Below are 18715 nucleotides of genomic sequence, written 5' to 3' on the forward strand. Positions count from 1 at the left end.
ATTCTGTATGCCTTCAATTTTGAATAATCCCCAACAGTGTCACCAGCAAAGCACCCCCACACCATCACACCTCCTCCTCCATGCTTCACAGTGGGAACCAGGCATGTAGAGTCCATCCGTTCACCTTTCCTACAAAGACACGGTGGTTGGACCCAAAGATCTCAAATTTGGACTCATCAGACCAAAGCACAGATTTCCACTGGTCTAATGTCCATTCCTTGTGTTATTTAGCCCAAACAAGTCTCTTCTGCTTGTTGTATGTCCTTAGCAGTGGTTTCCTAGCAGCTATGTTACCATGAAGGCCTACTGCACAAAGTCTCCTCTTAACAGTTTGTTCTAGAGATGAGAAGGTGTGTCCAAACTTTGTCTGTACTGTGTGTATATATATATGTGTGTATATATATATATATATATATATATATATATATATATATATATATATATATATATATATATATATATATATATATATATATATATAAAACTAGGTATGTGTGGGTGGGTATGTATATGCCTTGCCTCCTATATACTCACATTAGGGGCTATATATAATTTTCATTAAATAGTATTTATTTATCTATCAGGTGCTGGGGCAGAATACTGACAGGGAATGTGTGTGCAGAGGGTGGGCAGGAGGCGGGTCTGGACAGTGAGGCAGGGCAGTGCCAGCTGTGACTGTGGAGTTCAGAAGTAAAACATGTCATGTTTGGTTGAGCTGCATGGAATTAAAGAGCTGCAGAAAAAAAAAAGTAAAAAATCAAGAGGAACCAAAGTTAGAAAAAAAAATAAATAAATAATGCGGAGGTGTTTTATATTATTTATTATTATATTAGCTTAAACATTTCTGGGAAGTTTATGTCAAACAACTCCTTTAAGCTTCACCCCATTTTATATGGAATCTATCATGTAAAAAAACGCTATTAATGTGCAGATATGGGGCTAATCTGTTGGTTAATAGTGTTCTAAACCTGTGCGGCTACTGCACTGAAAGCCCTGCTAATGGAAGGAAATTAACCTTATTCATCCTGGTAGCCTCCATGTTGAATTCACAGAGGCAGAGCTTCAATCACCGCTCAGTACGTAGTGATTGCCGGCTGTTCCCATGCCCTGGCACTGACAGCCAGCTCACTAATGCAGCAGTATAGAGCTGGCTGTCGTGAAAGTGTCGGGGTGTGGTGAGAGCTGCTGCCCATTATGTACTGGGCAGTGACTGGAGCCGTGCCGGTTACACCTCTGACTGAAGGCCGGAGGTTGTCGGGAGGAATAAAGTAAAATTTTCATACTAGTAGCCAAGCTTTTAGTTGTGCTTGCATGGCTTTAGAATGCTATTAAACTCTTAGATCCTGTTGAGATAAATGCAACAAGCTACAGACTTATTATATGTTGGAGGTGTTACATTGCAGTGTCAGTAGATAGCACTGTTCTATGTATTGATGGTTAATAATACAAGTGCATCCCAATAAATTAGAATATCATCAAAAAGTTAATTTCAGCAATTCAATACAAAAAGTGAAACACATTATATACGTAGAGCCATTACAAACAAAGTGTTTATTTCTGTGGCTGTTGATGATTATGGCTTACAGACAATGAAACCCCAAAAGTCATCTCAGAAAATTTCCATAATTACCACAAAACACCTGAAAAGGCTTCTTAAGCGTTTAAAATGGTCCCTTAGTCTGGATCAGTAGGCTACACAATCATGGGGAAGACTGCTGACTTGACAGATGTCCAGAAGGCAGTCATTGACTCACTCCACAAGGAGGGTAAGCCACAAAATGTCATTGCTAAAGAAGCTTGCTGTTCACACAGTATCCAAGCATATTAATGGAAACTTGAGTGGAAGGAAAAAGTGTGGTAGAAAAATGTGCACAAGCAACCGGGATATCTGCAGCCTTAATAGGATTGTTAGGAAAAGGCCATTCAAAAATTTGGGGGAGATTCACAAGGAGTGGACTGCTGCTGGAGTCAGTGCTTCAAGAGCCACCACACACAGACGTATCCAGGACATGGGTAATAAGTGTCGCATTCCTTGTGTCAAGCCACTCATGACCAATAGACAATGCCAGAAGAGTCTTACCTGGGCCAAGGAGAAAAAAAAGAACTGGATTGTTGCTCAGTGGTCCAAGGTGTTGTTTTCAGATGAAATTAAATTTTGCATTTCATTTGGAAATCGTGGTCCCAGAGTCTGGAGGAAGAGTGGAAAGGCCACAATCCAAGCTGCTTGAGGTCTAGTGTGAAGTTTCCACAATCAGTGATGGTTTGGGGAGCCATGTCATCTGCTGGTGTAAGTCCACTGTGCTTTATCAAGACCAAAGTCAGCACAGCCGTCTACCAGGAAATTTTAGAGCACTTCATACTTCCCTCTGCCGACAAGCTTTTAGGAGATGGAAATTTAATTTTCCAGCAGGACTTGGCACCTGTCCACACTGCCAAAAGTACCAATACCTGGTGTAAGAACCACAGTATCACTGTGCTTGATTGGCCAGCAAAATTGCTTGACCTAAACCCCATAGAGAATCTATGTAAAGAGGAAAATGAAAATGAAAGACACGAGACCCAACCATGCAGACGAGCTGAAGGCTTCTATCAAAGCAACCTGGGCTTCCTTAACACCTCAGCAGTGCCACAGGCTGATCGCCTCCATGCCACGCCGCATTAATGCAATAATTCATGCAAAAGGAGCCCCAACCAAATATTGAGTGCATTTACTGTACATACTTTTCAGTAGGCGCCAACATTTCTGAGGTTAAAATCATTTTTTCAGTTGGTCTTAAATAATATTCTAATTTTCTGAGATAATGACTTTTGGGTATTCATTGTCTGTAAGCCATAATCATCAACATTAACAGAAGTAAACACGTGAAATAGATCACTCTGTTTGTAATGACTCCATATAATATATAGGAATAGATCACTGTGTCTAATGACTCTATAAATGTATTTCACTTTTTGTATTGAATTACTGAAATAAATCAACTTTTTGAGGATATTCTAATTTATTGAGAAGCACTTGTATGTAGTATACCTCATCTGGATGTTTTCAACTTCTCTCTCTGGGTTAACTGCTATCATTGGATAAGTCGCGTTTTTCCATTGATGTGCACTGTTACTGTATATCTCTAGTAAAATCTGTTTTCTCCCACAAACGTCTGACTGTTGTTACTTCTGCTGAAGCCGAACAAATCTGCAACGGATCCAAGTTAATATTGTTTGACATGACAGCTTCCCTTTAATTACGAAGCATATTGCATTACAATACCTTTTCTAAAATACATATATTAAATACTAAATATTTTCTTAAATCAGTCATTTGGGATGGAAGAGAAGAACACAAACGCCTCAAAAAAAAGAGAAGTTTCTTGTCCTATGAGTCCTCTGGTGGGCAAACAGGCTAGAGCTCTTCATAAAGGATTTCCCACATTCTGCACAGTAGAACGGCTTATCCCCTCCATGGATCCTCTGATGTGAAACAAGGTTGGAACTCTTTATGAACCTTTTCCCACAAATGGAACATACAAAAGGTTTTTCCCCTGTGTGGGTCCGTTGGTGTGTCACCAGGATTGACTTTTGATTAAAGCTCTTACCACATTCTGAACAAGAAAAGGGTTTTTCACCAGTGTGGATTCTTTGATGTCGGATGAGATGGGGTTTAGTTGAGAAATATTTCCCACAGATGAAACAAAAAAATTGGTTCTCTCTTGGATTAAATCTAGGTTGCCGGGAAAAGTCAGATGTTTTTGGAAACCTTTTTTCTCGTTCATAACTGACAACTGGCCTCACCATAGGTTGCTCCTTCTGCTGGACAGCCATACTAGAGTTACTAGCAACTGATTTCCACCAGTCAGAACAAGTTGCCGTCTTATCTCCCACAGAAGTCCTTGGATTCATAGGAAAAGCAGACCTACTTGTAAAGATCTCCCCATGTTCAGTAAAGTTTATCAGTGATGAGTGATGGACATTCTCTGAGCCAATATCCCAGTTATCATATTCCAGAAACCCCATGTCTGTATACAGCTGGTCAACTGGTGTATACATATTGAGGTTACCCTCTTGATAAATGTCCGCCGGAGCACAAAAATCAGACTCTGGAAGAGTTCCACTATCCCATGATACAAATTCCTCTTTAATGTGACTAGTCGAGAGGTGTATAGGACCGTAAGGGTTTAACACATCTATGTTGGTTGAATTTCCATCTTGACATGAGATGGGTTCCTCTTTAATACAAGTAGACAGATTTTGGGTAGTTGAAGAAGGTTTTCCAGCTTCCCATGTCATCGATTTGTCCTTAATGGGAGCAGATACACACTTCTGTGTATTATCTGTAGCTATGGAACAATCATGATATTTGAAGTTATTTTCTCTTGGTGGAGCTGATTGTACAAGGGCATCCATCTCCAGGGTCTTCCCTGTTTCACATCCTTTATCTTCCAGAATGGATTTTGTTTGATGGGACGCAATAGAATTTTTCTGATCATGATCAGGACTATAAATACAGCTTAGGTTCTGGATGTCAGATGAACTTTTATCTTGTATAGGACTACCTGTATGATATAAAATAAACACAGCAATTACACTTCTGTTGACATAGGGCAACAAAAGTCCATAGCTAATTGGAATCTGTAATCTTATCTTTTAAAAGAATCTGTCACCAGATTTTTGCTACTGCATCTGAGAGCAGCATAATGTAGACACAGAGATTCTGAAACTAACCATGTTTAACTCAGATAACATGGTGCAGTCGTTGTGACTTTATCTCAGAACTAGCTGTAATACCCGGCGTTACCTGGGATAGTAACCAAGTCTCTTTCTCCCACTCTCCCTCTCATCACCGAAATCATTAACTGACACATAAGCTTCTTATACTAAGAATGTCCTTCACTGCCTATAACAACCAATCAGAGCTATTAATGACCTGAAGCAAAATAGAAGCAGAGTTGTGATTGGTTGCTATAGGCCACCTGATAAATATCAAGGCTGTCAAAACAGCCAATATATTACCTCACACATCCAAACAGTAAATAAGCCTTTTTTTTGTGACTGTAAATGTGAAGGTGCGGATTCCTTTGGTGGACATACACTCCCCGCCTTATATACGAGATTGTGTTTAGCAGAGCTGGAAGCTGTCCCTGCCCACACCAGGCTCTCTATAGTAAATGTACATTGACTGTGAGGTGCCAATCACAGCAGGAGGCGTGCCAGTCTACTCTCCATGAGCCAAGGAGTCATATCAATATTAATCACAGAGCAATAAACCCATTAAAATGAGTAAAAAAAAAAAAATAGCTGGCACACAGATAAGAGAAATGCAGATGTTCTTCTTTGTTAACCCTTGCAACGTGCTGTTCTCAACTTACATTGCAAAATCCTGGTGACCGATTCCCTTTAATAAATGGTAGCATGTATTTACAGTGGAAGCTTGGTTAATGAGAACAATCCGTTCTGGGAGTGTGCTTGTTAACCAAGTTACTCATTCAGCAAAGCAAGATTTCCAATAGGAAATCATTGCAATGCAGACAATTCGTTCCACAACTTGTTAAATGTCCCATCCTGGTCCCCTATTGTGTCATTCCACACATGCACAAACACACAAGCATGCACGCATACGCACATATTATGCTCACCTTACCTTCCATCACCGATCTCCTAGCACTTGCTGGGCACTAGTACGGGCAGTGTATCTGGTAACCATCACGACGCAGGAGGAACTTCCGCACCCAGAGCGCTGACGTCAAAGGCAGGAGCAACTTGCCTCTGATTGGTCAGCGCGTTGCCTTTGAGTAGTGGTGACAGAGGAAGTTCCTGCCTCGTCGCGATGCTTGCCGATTCACATCCCGGAGCGGCGAACTACAGGACCCAGGAGGCCGGCGATGGAACGGAAGGTACACATATTATACTCACCTTACCTTCCGTTCCATCGCCGGCCTTGAGGATCTTGAAGTTCGCCGCGAGGATTCCTCCCTCGTCGCGATGTACCAGCGAACTACAAGAACCATGAGGCCAGCGATGGAACGGAAGGTAAGGTGAGCATAATACTGTATGTGTGTGCATGCGTGTTTGTTTGTGTTTTCTGCATGCTTGTCCGGACTGCAAGATCATGTTAGAGCGCGGTGGATGTACGGAACCAGAAGTGTGTGCGGTGAGTATTTTGCTCGTAGAGCAAAGCTTTCTCGTAAATCGAGTTACAAATTTACAGAAAGCTTTGCTTGTTAAGCGAAATTCTCATTAAGTGGGTTACTCGTTAAGCGAGGTTCCACTGTACTTATTTTACTGGCTCGTTTATTACATACTCAAACACTCAATATTTTTACATGGTTTTTATTTTCCTTCCATGAATGTGCAGGAAGCAATGTTTGATTTACTGCAAGCACAGATCCAGAACTTGGCTTTACAGCAAGCACCTGGGCAGTAAAAAAAAGTGACTGATGAGGGAGTGTTGTGTTTATACAGAGGTCACTGTGCAAAAAGGGACAGGCTAGACTGCACCCAAGCATGGTAGTGCTCGCTTATCTCTGTAACTACCAGGACAACTGCCATGCTTCTACGGGACCATATGCGCGAAACGGCAGTCGTCCTTCTGCTTGCTCTCTGCATGCTCCCCTTCCCCTCCATTCTGCCTTTATCAGATGAAATAAAGGATTGACTTTTTCAAGATGTTAGGCAAGTTCTGGCCTTTCTTCTTTGGTCTGCTGCTGTGTAAAAGTCATCTTTGTGGCTAAAAGTTGGGCCTAAGCAGATCCTCAGATGTCACTTATACATGTGTGCACTGGATCTTCACAAAACCATCAAAACTGAAGAGACCAAACATGTTTGGCCAGTGAACATTTTATCTGTATTACACACTGGGCTGACTGCCGACTGTGCAGGGAAGATGGAGGTTACAGGCTGATATCTTCACCCTTCTTGCACTTCTCCTACATATAGTGTCTGGAGAAAAACTAAGTACACCCTCTTTGAATGCTACTGCAATACGTCTCATTACATGATGAAACCAAACATCTGGTCTTTACAAGGTATTAAAATGACATTATATAAAAACTTCAGATTAACAACATATGAAAAATTACACTGTCATTATTAGCCAAAAACTAGGTCAAAATGCAGACGCCGTGTGAAACATTAAGAACACCCCACGAATCAATAGCTGTACATTCATCTTTAGCTGCAATAACTTCATAGTTATTTTCTGAAAAACTTTATATTACTATTTCACATTGTTCTTTACAACAGTACTCAAAGGGACTGTCAGCACAGAATGACTGTTCAAATCAAGTACAGGCACTCAGTGCATCATGGCGGGAACCAAACATTTTAAGTGCACCTTCCCACCTGCTGGCTTGCCCTCTCTACCCCTCAGCCCCTTCTGTTATTGACAGCTTAGGCTTCATAGAGCCAGAGAAGAGCGGTGATAAATGGAAAACAAGCCGGTGTGAAGGTGCACATAAAAGGTTGACCACCGCCATGATGCACTGAGTGCCTGTACTTGATTTGAACAATCATTCTGTGCTGACAGTCCCTTTGAGTACTGTTGTAAAGAACAATGTGAAACAGACAAACATGTGCTGACAGAGTCCATTTAAAGGGGTTCCCCATTCTATTTGACTGCAGACTTATGGTTCCTCAGAGTGTGCCGGGCACGCGCTGTCAGAATTGTCCGAAGTCAGGAGCAGGCAGAAGCGTAAGCACAAGAATGCGATTTGCATGCATGCAATCACATGCTGACTAGAAGTGGACGGCCTCGCTCAATACAAATGAATTAGGTGTAATGTGGCTGGAAATATGCTAATTGCATACTTGAGGTCACAGAACGGTTAGCTCAATCCGCTGGCACTGGAGAATTCGCTCACACAGAGTGCTGTGAGGATTCACAAATGTCCAGTCATAGATTTGAGTCTAAAGCTTGAACAACCCCTTTAAAAGGTTTTTGTTTTTTTACACTGTGCTTAAGAACTAACAGGCAAGTAGTTGCTAACTACTGCTTTCTGACTGGTACCATTCCCTGCCGGCACAGAGTGGTCTCTCACAAGCCGCTGCTGTCGGAGAATTCAACGGCTTCCACTGAAGGCATGTTGACAGAGTGGTGGATTCTTTTCCGCTCTGCTCTCTTGACGAGGTGTGACTGGCGACGTCATGTCGAATGACAGCCGGCTCCTCTTTGACAGTTGGCTTCCTGCAGTTAAGCAATCAGCATGACATCAGCAGTTACGCTTCATCAGCAACCTGGGAGAAGAAAAGCTGCTCTGTTGACATGGAGCAGCTGAATCACCGGCAGGAGTAATCAGTGACTGCTCTGTGCTAGCGCCTGGTTACAGCAGGCAGGAATTTGCCTCTGTTAGCAACTACCTGCTTTTTTTTAATCTATGTGCCTAAAAACTTAGTCCCGGATCACCCCTTTAGCTTCATTTGAGATTTGTGGGGATTGGTTTATATGCAGTGGTCTTAAAAAGGTGGTCCACTACAAAGCATAGTGGCCGCATTGATGTAAAGCTATATCAGATGTTTTTTTTTCTAAATACCTTCTGTTGCAAATTCTGCCTGTGAGTGACACTATTGCTGTCCACTCATCCCCATCACGTGAACCCTGGCTGCAGTGACCTCTCATATCCGGTGATGTCACGTCAACTTCCGGAATTGGAAGTTGACCCGGCATCACCGAGGCAAGACCCAGTCTCCATGAGTGACTGGGCTGTGAGCAGAGTTTCACCGCACGTCACAGCCCATCATCTCACGCGCTCTTTCCTTCACTGCAGAGCGCCACAAGCACGAGGAATGCTGGGCCCACAGTCCAGTCACTCATGATGACTCAGTCCCACCTGGGTGATGCCGGGTCAACTTCCAACTCCAGAAGTTGACGTGAGATAACCGCACATCAGAGGTCAGTGCAGCCGGGGGTCACGTGGGGATGAGCGGACGTAAATAGCGCCACTCACAGGCAGAATTTACAACAGAAGGTATTTAGAAAAACTTTCTGTTTCAGTTATACATCAATGTGGCTACTATGCTTTGTAATGGACGACCCCTTTAAGGTCACATCACGGCAATTCAATCATGCTGAGGTCTGGACTGAATGAAGAATTGTGGCACCCAGATTTTTTTCTTTTTCAGCCATTCTGATGTAGATTTCCTGGTGTGCTTGGGTCACTGTCCTGTTGTGTTAGCCAGTTTTGGTTAAGCTTAAAGTTTTCAATAAATGGCTGAAAATGTGACTATACACTGTGTGCAGAATTATTAGGCAAATGAGTATTTTGATCACATGATAATTATTCTACTCCAAGCTGTATAGGCTTGAGAGCCAACTACCAATTAAGTAAATCAGGTGATGTGCATCTTTGTAATGAGGAGGGGTGTGGTGTAATGACATCAACACCCTATATAAGGTGTGCTTAATCATTAGGCAACTTCCTTTCCTTTGGTAAAATGGGTCAGAAGACAGATTTGACAGGCTCTGAAAAGTCCAAAATTGTGAGATGTCTTGCAGAGAAATGCAGCAGTCTTGAAATTGCCAAACTGTTGAAGCGTGATCACCGAACAATCAAGTGTTTCATGGCAAATAGCCAACAGGGTCGCAAGAAGAGTGTTGGGCAAAAATGGCGCAAAATAATTACTCATGAATTGAGGAAAATCAAGCGTGAAGCTGCCAAGATGCCATTTGCCACCAGTTTGGCCATATTTCAGAGCTGCAACGTTACTGGAATATCAAAAAGCACAAGGTGTGCGATACTCAGGGACATGGCCAAGGTAAGGAAGGCTGAAAATTGACCAACTTTGAACAAGAAACATAAGTTAAAACCTCAAGACTGGGCCAAGAAATATCTTAAGACTGATTTTTCAAAGCTTTTATGGACTGATGAAATGAATGTGACTCTGGGTGGGCCAGAGGCTGGATCAGTAAAGGGCAGAGAGCTCCGCTCCGACTCAGACACCAGCAAGGTAGAGGTGGGGTACTGGTATGGGCTGGTATCATCAAAGATGAACTTGTGGGACCTTTTCGGGTTGAGGATGGAGTGAAGCTGGAAGACAACTTCTTCAAGCAGTGGTACAGGAAGAAGTCGGTATCGTTCAAGAAAAACATGATTTTCATGCAGGACAAAGCTCCATCACATGCATCCAACTGTCCCACAGCGTGGCTGGCCAGTAAAGGTCTAAAAGATGAAAAAATAATGACATGGCCCCCTTGTTCACCTGATCTGAAGCCCATAGAGAACCTGTGGTCCCTCATAAAATGTAAGATCTACAGAGAGGGAAAACAGTGTCTGGGAGGCTGTGGTGGCTGCTGCACGCAATGTTGATCGTAAACAGATCAAGTAACTGACAGAATCTATGGATGGTAGGCTGTTGAGTGTCATCATAAAGAAAGGTGGCTATATTGGTCACTAATTTTTTGGGGTTTTGTTTTTGCATGTCAGGAATGTTTATTTCTAAATTTTGAGCAGTTATATTGGTTTACCTGGTGAAAATAAACAAGTGAGATGGGAATATATTTGGTTTTTATTAAGTTGCCTAATAATTCTGCACAGTAATAGTTACCTGCACAAACAGATATCCTCCTAAGATAGCCAAATCTAAAAAAACCCACTCCAACTGCCAAAAATATTAAGCTTTGATATTTATGAGTGTTTTGGGTTGATTGAGAACATAGTTGTTGATCAATAATAAAAAAAATCCTGTAAAATACAACTTCCTAATAATTCTGCACACTGTGTATAATACTTTGGTATGCAGAGGTGTTTTTGGTACACTCCCTGACTGCAAGGTGCCATGGTCCTATAGCTGCAAAGTAAGCCCAAATCATCACCCCCTCCTCCACTATACTCTAGTTAGTATGAGGTTTTTGTTCTGATGTGAAGGGTTTGATTTTTACCAGTTGTGGCCATGAGCATGATGGCCAAACATCCTCACTTTGGTGTAGTCTGTCAAAAGGACATTGTTCTAGAAGTCGTGTGGTTTGTTCAGATGCAACTTTGCAAACTTTAGCCATGCTACCATACTTTTTTAAAGAAAGAATAGCTTTTATCGTAGCAACCCTTCCAAACAAGCCAGACTGGTTCAGTCTTTTTCTAATAGCACTCTCATGGGTTTGAACATTTAACAAAGTCATTGAGGCCTTTACAGTCCAAGCTCTAGCTCTTGTGGATGGTTGTTTGTTTCTCCAACCATTGCATGATCTGACTTTGGGGTAAATTGGCTGGATTGTCCTGGGAAGATTGTCAGCCATTCTTTTCCACTTGTGAATATTTCTCATTGAAGGATGACCCTTCCCAGAATGATGGGCAGCAACAATTGCACCTCGAAGATCATTATTGAGGATTACACACCTTGATTCTCCAGACCAGAAAGCTCACAAAATGCTTTCTTATATAGAGGTGGTCACAACTGCTGATGAAGGCCACTTGATTAGCGGCAGCAGGCTGCTGATTACCCTTTTAATGCTAATGTAAGTAGTAAAGTTTACTTAATTTTTCACACAGTTTTCGATGAATAAATAAATGACCTGGTGCAGAGGACCAGATGATGTTTTTTTTATCATGTCCTGAATATGTAAAACCTTAGAATTTTTAGAATTTAAAGAGGGTGTACTTACGTTTTTTCTCAACACTATAGAAAGAGCTATGAAATAAAACATGTCATGCTGCACCCCAACGCGAAGAGTGCTGTGCCTCGAATGTTACAATTGGAATGTAGAGACTTGGTATCAGAAAGTAGAAAAGATTTAAAGAGCTAGCCCTCGTAGATGCAGCAAGTGTTTGAAACATCAGGATGTATTACATTCTTTGCAATAAAGGGATTTTCCACTACTGTTTAACCATCTTTTATATATACACTTTCATTGCCTACACTTCTTTTATCAGAGCATTTCCATGTGGATCCTGTAATCCTTTAAAAGGGTTGTCCACTACTAAGACAACCCTTTCTGATTCCACGTTTCCCCAGATGAAATAATAAAGTCTATACTCACCTCCCGTACCGGTGCCGTTCCAGCGGTGTCCAAGGTCATGGCAATGGGGTTCATGCGTCCGATCAGCACCGGCTTCCTTGAGCAATTAACAGGAAGTGAGCGCAGACGCAGCACAGAAACCAGAGCTGACTGCACACAGGACTTGCGTGAGGTTTGGCATCGCAATCCCAGACACCGCTGGACAAGTGCCAGTACGGGAGGGGAGTATAGGCTTTATTATTTTACCTGGGGGAAATATGTGGAATCAGAAGGGGTTGTCCTAATAGTGGACAACCCCTTTAACGTCCAGGCACTACTTCCTGTCTGAAACTGGCAAAGTTACCTATACATTTTTCACAGCACGTCTGAATGCAAAAGCTCAGGTGACAGACTTCAGTGTCCACTAAACTGACCCTGCTGATGTTTCAAAGTACCGGCCCCTTCAATTGACAAGTGCTCCAAAGTGTTTGTCATTAGAAAGCATATTGTGTAGCTTGTCAGTTGAAGGAGCTGACACTTGTGCTCAAAAGCATTGGCAGAATCAGTACATAAGACAGTAAAGTCTTTCATCTGAGCATGCCGATGCGTGGTGCAGACTGACCCTGCCTTGGAGAGCTGGTGCTGGAAGCTTGAATTGATAATTGCTACAATGATCTCTCTAACGATAAGCACATCTCAGTGCTTGTCAATGGAAGGGATCAGCGATCCAAAGCTTTGACAGAATCCATAAAATTAAGCAACGTTGCAGACATTCTTAAATTAGTCCACACTCACTGCTGCAAAACAAACCTACTTATCTCTCATCTCACAACCCTAAACAGCTATTCAACACTTTCAATTCTCTCCTCCGTCCTCTGGCACCACCTCCCTCTCCTCTCATCTCAGCTGAAGACTTTGCCTCTTTCTTCAAGCAGAAGATTGACAACATCAGAGCAAGCTTTGGCCCACAATCACCACAGCCCCTCATCATCGCTACTCAGCCCTCGTCCTCCAAATCCAGCTTCTCCACCATGACAGAAAACAATCTTTCCACTCTATTCTCAAGATCACATCTAACCACCTGTGCACTGGACCCGCTCCCATCGCATCTCATCCCCAACATCACCGCAGTCCTCATCCCAGCCCTAACCCATCTCTTCAACCTATCACTAACAAGTGGTGTATTCCCCTCTTGCGTTAAACATGCCTCCATTACACCCATCCTCAAAAAGCCTCCCTTGACCCATCCTCTGTGTCAAACTATCGCCCCATATCCCTTCTCCCCTATGCCTCAAAACTACTGGAACAGCATGTCCATCTTGAATTGTCCTCATACCTCTCCTCCTGCTCCCTCTTTGACCGGCTACAATCTGGCTTCCGACCTCATCACTCTACTGAAACTGCCCTAACCAAAGTCACCAATGATCTACTAACCGCCAAAGCCAAGCGACACTACTCTATCCTCCTCCTCCTAGACCTGTCCTCTGCCTTCGACACAGTATACCATTCCCTCCTACTACAGATTCTCTCATCTCTGGGCATCACAGACTTGGCCCTATCTTGGATCTCCTCATACCTAACCGACCGAACTTTCAGCGTCTCCCATTCTCAAACCACTTCCTTATCTCGCCCCCAATCTGTCGGTGTCCCCCAAGGCTCAGTTCTTGGACCCCTGCTGTTCTCCATCTACACCTTCGGCCTGGGACAGCTCATAGAGTCCCACGGCTTTCAGTATCATCTCTACGCTGATGACACACAGATCTACCTCTCTGGACCTGACATTACCTCTCTACTAACCAAAATTCCACAATGTCTGTCTGCTATTTCATCCTTCTTCTCTGCACGATTCCTAAAGCTTAACATGGACAAAACAGAATTCATTGTCTTTCCTCCTCCTCACTCATCCCCTCCAAGAAGCCTTTCCATCAAACTTGATGGTTGCTCACTCTCCCCAGTCTCACTAGCTCGTTGCCTTGGACTAACCCTCGACTCTGCTCTATCCTTCAAGCCACACATCCAAGCCCTCTTCATCTCATGCAGACTACAGCTCAAAAATATCTCCCGAATCCGTGCTTTCCTTAACCAAGATTCAGCAAAAACATTAGTGCATGCCCTTATCATCTCCCGCCTCGACTACTGCAACCTCCTGCTCTCTGGCCTCCCTTCCAACACTCTTGCAACCCTCCAATCTATCCTAAACTCTGCGGCCCGCTTAATCCACCTCTCCCCTCGCTATTCCCCAGCCTCACCAGTCTGCCAATCCCTTCACTGGCTTCCCATCGCCCAACGACTCCAGTTCAAAACATTAACCATGACATACAAAGCCATCCACAACCTGTCTCCTCCCTACATCTGTGACCTAGTCTCCCAGTACCTACCCACACGCAACCTCAGATCCTCACAAGATCTCCTTCTCTACTCCTCTCTTATCTCCTCTTCCCACAATCGCGTACAAGATTTCTCCCGTGCCTCCCCCATACTCTTGAACGCTTTACCACAGAATATCAGACTCTCCCCTACCGTGGAAAGCTTCAAGAGGAACCTCAAGACCCACCTCTTCCAACAAGCCTACAACCTACAATAACCCAGTCCAGTACACCACTATGCAACCAGCTCTGTCCTTACCTATTGTACCATCACCCATTCCCTATAGACTGTGAGCCCTCGCGGGCAGGGTCCTCTCTCCTCCTATACCAGTCTGTTATGTACTGTTAATGATTGTTGTATGTATATCCTCCCTCACTGTAAAGCGCCATGGAATAAATGGCGCTATAAAAATAAAATAATAATAAAATAAAAAACTTTTCCTGTTTAGTGTGTAGTCATATCTACTGTGAACCTAAGAAATCTACTGACAACGATGATCATCTCTTACTTGATAGGGGGGCTGGGAGGTCTTCAATCATAACGTCCTTGTACAGATCCTTGTGTCCTTCTATGTACTCCCACTCCTCCATGGAGAAATGCACAGTGACATCCTCACATCTTATTGGAACCTGATACACAATGATACATCATGATCAGACACATACTTTGTTACTGTATAATGTCCCAGTATTCCCAGCAGCGCTCACCTCTCCAGTCAGCAGCTCAATGATCCTGTTGGTGAGGTCTAACATCTTCTGATCATTTTGTATCCCCTGTAGCAGTGACTGAGATGACCCAATAATGGGGCTCCTGGTCCAGTTCCATTTTCTACACTCATCAGTTGTCTTCTTATCTGGAACATAATCCTAGGAATTCAAAATAATAAAATTTTTATAACACTGTCTTTTGGAGACTGAAGATTATCCACTAATCCACTTTGTTGGCATAGGCTTATTTTCTTGCAGGACAAGTTGGAGTTTCGAATGGCAATGTACTGGAAAATAAAAATAAAATCAAAGTACGGTAAAACTGCAAAAAAAGAAATAAAAATTTCAATGCCACCGCTGTTTTTTGAGACTTATTGTCAAAAAGTTGATTGAACTACAAATAACTTGGGAACACAATGCTTTGGGTCAGTGCGATTATGGCAATGCCAGACTTGGAGCCGCTCCGTCTTCTGATGGTGGCCGCGGCCGGGTACTACACATCCGCCTTGTATTGATGTGAACGGGAGGTGGATGTGCAGTACCCGGCTGCGGCCACTATCAGTTCACAGGGCAGCTCTGGAACTGAGCATTTCCTGCTCTCGTTGCCGGTAGCAAGAACAGCTGATCGGCGGGGTGTGGGGTGTCGGACACTGTGGGATCAGACATTGATGAACTATTCTAAGGATAGGCCATCAATGGAAAAGTAGTTGACAATCTCTTTAAATGGTTAAATGACAATGATCAGAGCAAGCTCTGGCTGCTGCAAATACAGGCAGACACTGGTTAAATAAGGCCCTGTGCGCACTTGCCGGTTTTTGCCGTGGATTTCCTGCGGTTTTGCTGCATGTTTCGCTGCAGAAAATGTTCATAACATCTCTGCAGTGATTCACCAGCAAATCCTATCGGAAAAAAAAAATGCTGTGCGCACTATGCGGATTTTGAAAGCTGCATGTTTTGCTGCAGGATTCCCGCAGCAAAAACAATTGCATGTCACTTCTTTTCCGCAGGTACCTGCGGTTTCAAGGGCTGGCAGATCAATCACCCGCTGACTCTGGGTTGGCGGAGGATTGATCCCCGGTATCTGGCCAGATGCTGCTCCCCATATAAAGTTTATGGGGAACAGAATCTAGCCCAAAGGGGTAAGAGCAAGCACTTCATACTCACCGATGACCGGGCGGCTGTCACACTGCTCCAGCGGTGGCTCTTTGATCTTCCAGAGCCGGCCGCTCATTATTCCATCTCGTATTCACTCCTTCCCTGCTCACCGGTGGCTGTGATTGGTTGCAGGCAGACACCCCCCCCACGCTGAGTGACAGCTGTCCCAGTGCAACCAATCACAGCCGCCGGTAGGCGGGTCTACAGCGTACAGTAAAATAAATTTAAAAAAACGGCATGCGGTCCCCCCCAATTTTGATAACCAGCTAGGATAAAGCCTCACAGCTGGGGGCTGGTATTCTCAGGCTGGGGAGCGCCACGTTATGGGGAGCCCCCCAGCCTAAAAATATCAGCCAGCAGCCGCCCGGAATTGCCGCATCCATTACATGCGACAGTCCCGGACTTTTCACGGCTCTTCCCGTTGCCATGATGCTGTGGCAATCGGGGTAATGAAGAAGTTAATGGCAGCAGCCCATAGCTGCCACTAAGTCCTAGTTTAGTGATGGCAGCCGTCTATATGACACCCCCTCATCACTAAACTGTAAGTGAAAGTAAATAAGCACAAACACCCCTTTATTTGAAATAAAAGACAAAAAAAGACCCCTCTTTCACCACTTTATTAACACCTAAAAACAGCCCTCCAGGTCCGACGTAATCCACAAGATGTCCCACGACGCTTCCAACTCTGCTACACCTGGCACTCAGAGTGAGCGCCATAGACCATGACTGCTCACTGTGAGGGTCAGGCCGCAAGTGAAGTGAGCCGCCGGGATCAGCTGTGACTTCACTGATGTGCTTTGAAGTGACAGGTGGAGGACTCCAGGTGGAGGACTCCAGCTGTCACTGCACATCAGCTGACTGAAGTCACCGCTGATCTTATACTCACCTTCTCCTGCGAGGCTGCCTCCGGACACTGCTCTCCTGCTTCCAGGCCGGCTCATGCATATGCAGTTATGCAGTGCACAGCTGACCCACAAACAGCAGAGCGCCGGAGGTAGCCGTGCTGGACAAAAGCACGGCCCGGAGACTTCAGCACCACGGATAGCAGGAGTGGGGAGAACTGTGAAATCCCGCAGGGAACAACCTGCGGCAATTCCGCACCAAATCCGCAACAATACGCAACATACCGCATGCGGATTTTTTGTGGCTTTTTTCCCCGCAGGTGCGGAAATCTTTTAAGAGCCTGCGGAATTTTCTTAAGAAAATTCCATTTTCTAGTGCACACAGGGACTAACACTGCAGCTACTCTATGCGATGTCACAATCACCCTGTATACCCCATGAGAGGCGGTCACATGACTGCATGTATGCGATTTGCATCCTTATGGCCACATGCTGAGTAGTCTCATGAGTAATAGTGGCAGTGCTCGCACTGATCACTGTCACATACAGTGAAATGAGACTGCAAGGTTAACGGTGTCAAGTCATGTGACCACCCACGTGCCTCCGTAATCAGTACAGTGTGAGTGACTGCAGACTTTTCTTGTACCAGCAAACCCTTTAAGTGGTAACATTTTGGTGTACGCATAATATATCGGGTGGAAATGGGTTACTATAAATGAGTGAGGTGATAGATCACCCATCACAAATCTGGTCTGTCCATGTAATATTACCAGGCTTGTCTCACCCCAGACAGCCATATCCAGACTGGAGTCTCACTAAGGTGGTCGCCCCTGATACAGCCAAACAACATCCAGGGAGCAGGAGACCCCGTTCTGGAGAGCCTGGACCTGCACATAATAGACTTATGGCCGCTCCTGAGGACGGGAGGTCCTGTGAGGGTGGGCCGCTCCCAAGAACAGGAGGTCCTGGGAGGGTGGGCCTCAGCCGAGGACGGGAGGTCCTGGGAGGGTGCGCCGCAGCCGAGGACGGGAGGTCCTGGGAGGGTGGGCCGCAGCCGAGGACGGGAGGTCCTGGGAGGGTGGGCCGCTGCCGAGGACGGGAGGTCCTGGGAGGGTGGGCTGCAGCCGAGGACGGGAGGTCCTGGGAGGGTGGGCCGCAGCCGAGGACTGGAGGTCCTGGGAGGGTGGGCTGCAGCCGAGGACGGGAGGGTGGGCCGCAGCCGAGGACGGGAGGGTGGGCCGCAGCCGAGGACGGGAGGTCCTGGGAGGGTGGGAGCCGCTCCTGAGGATGGGAGCCGCTCCTGAGGATGGGAGCCGCTCCTGAGGATGGGAGCTGCTCCTGAGGATGGCCACTTTAGAGGATGGGTGGTCCTGAGGATAGCTGCTCATGAGGATGGCCAAGTGTCTGCCTTGTGACAAGCCCTCTCAATTTCCCAGAATGCCTCACCTCTCCAGTCAGCAGGTAGATGATCTCCAGGGTGAGGCTGAGGATAGCATCAGTGACATTGCCTTTGGCCATAATACTGTAGAACAGAAGAAGAGGTTAGATGATGGAGGAAGGGGCGTCATTACTCTGCCCAGCTCACAGGGCAGTACAGTAGCAGTACCCTCTGCCATACCAGCTGCTTCTAGGTCACATGACTAACCTGAGCATGTGAGTCACCTCAGTGCAAGTCCTGTCTGGGTGTATCGCGTACTCCACAGTGCAGTCATACTGTTCCCGTAACCAGC

At 44.9% G+C, this 18715-nt stretch overlaps 1 protein-coding gene across 1 annotated transcript; it reads right to left on the minus strand.

Moving 5' to 3' along the window:
- Positions 1 to 837: 837 nt before the first annotated feature.
- Positions 838 to 18701, minus strand: LOC142311206 (uncharacterized). The gene is made up of 5 exons (XM_075349403.1): positions 18631 to 18701; positions 18432 to 18507; positions 14989 to 15147; positions 14790 to 14910; positions 838 to 4544 (listed from the first exon to the last, which is right to left on the minus strand). The coding sequence occupies exons 1-5, from the start codon at positions 18636 to 18638 to the stop codon at positions 3343 to 3345; spliced, it is 1566 nt and encodes a 521-aa protein (XP_075205518.1). The 5' UTR covers positions 18639 to 18701; the 3' UTR covers positions 838 to 3342.
- Positions 18702 to 18715: the final 14 nt, after the last annotated feature.

The sequence above is a fragment of the Anomaloglossus baeobatrachus genome, chromosome 5, assembly GCF_048569485.1.
Source record: "Anomaloglossus baeobatrachus isolate aAnoBae1 chromosome 5, aAnoBae1.hap1, whole genome shotgun sequence".
Lineage (NCBI taxonomy): Eukaryota > Metazoa > Chordata > Amphibia > Anura > Aromobatidae > Anomaloglossus > Anomaloglossus baeobatrachus.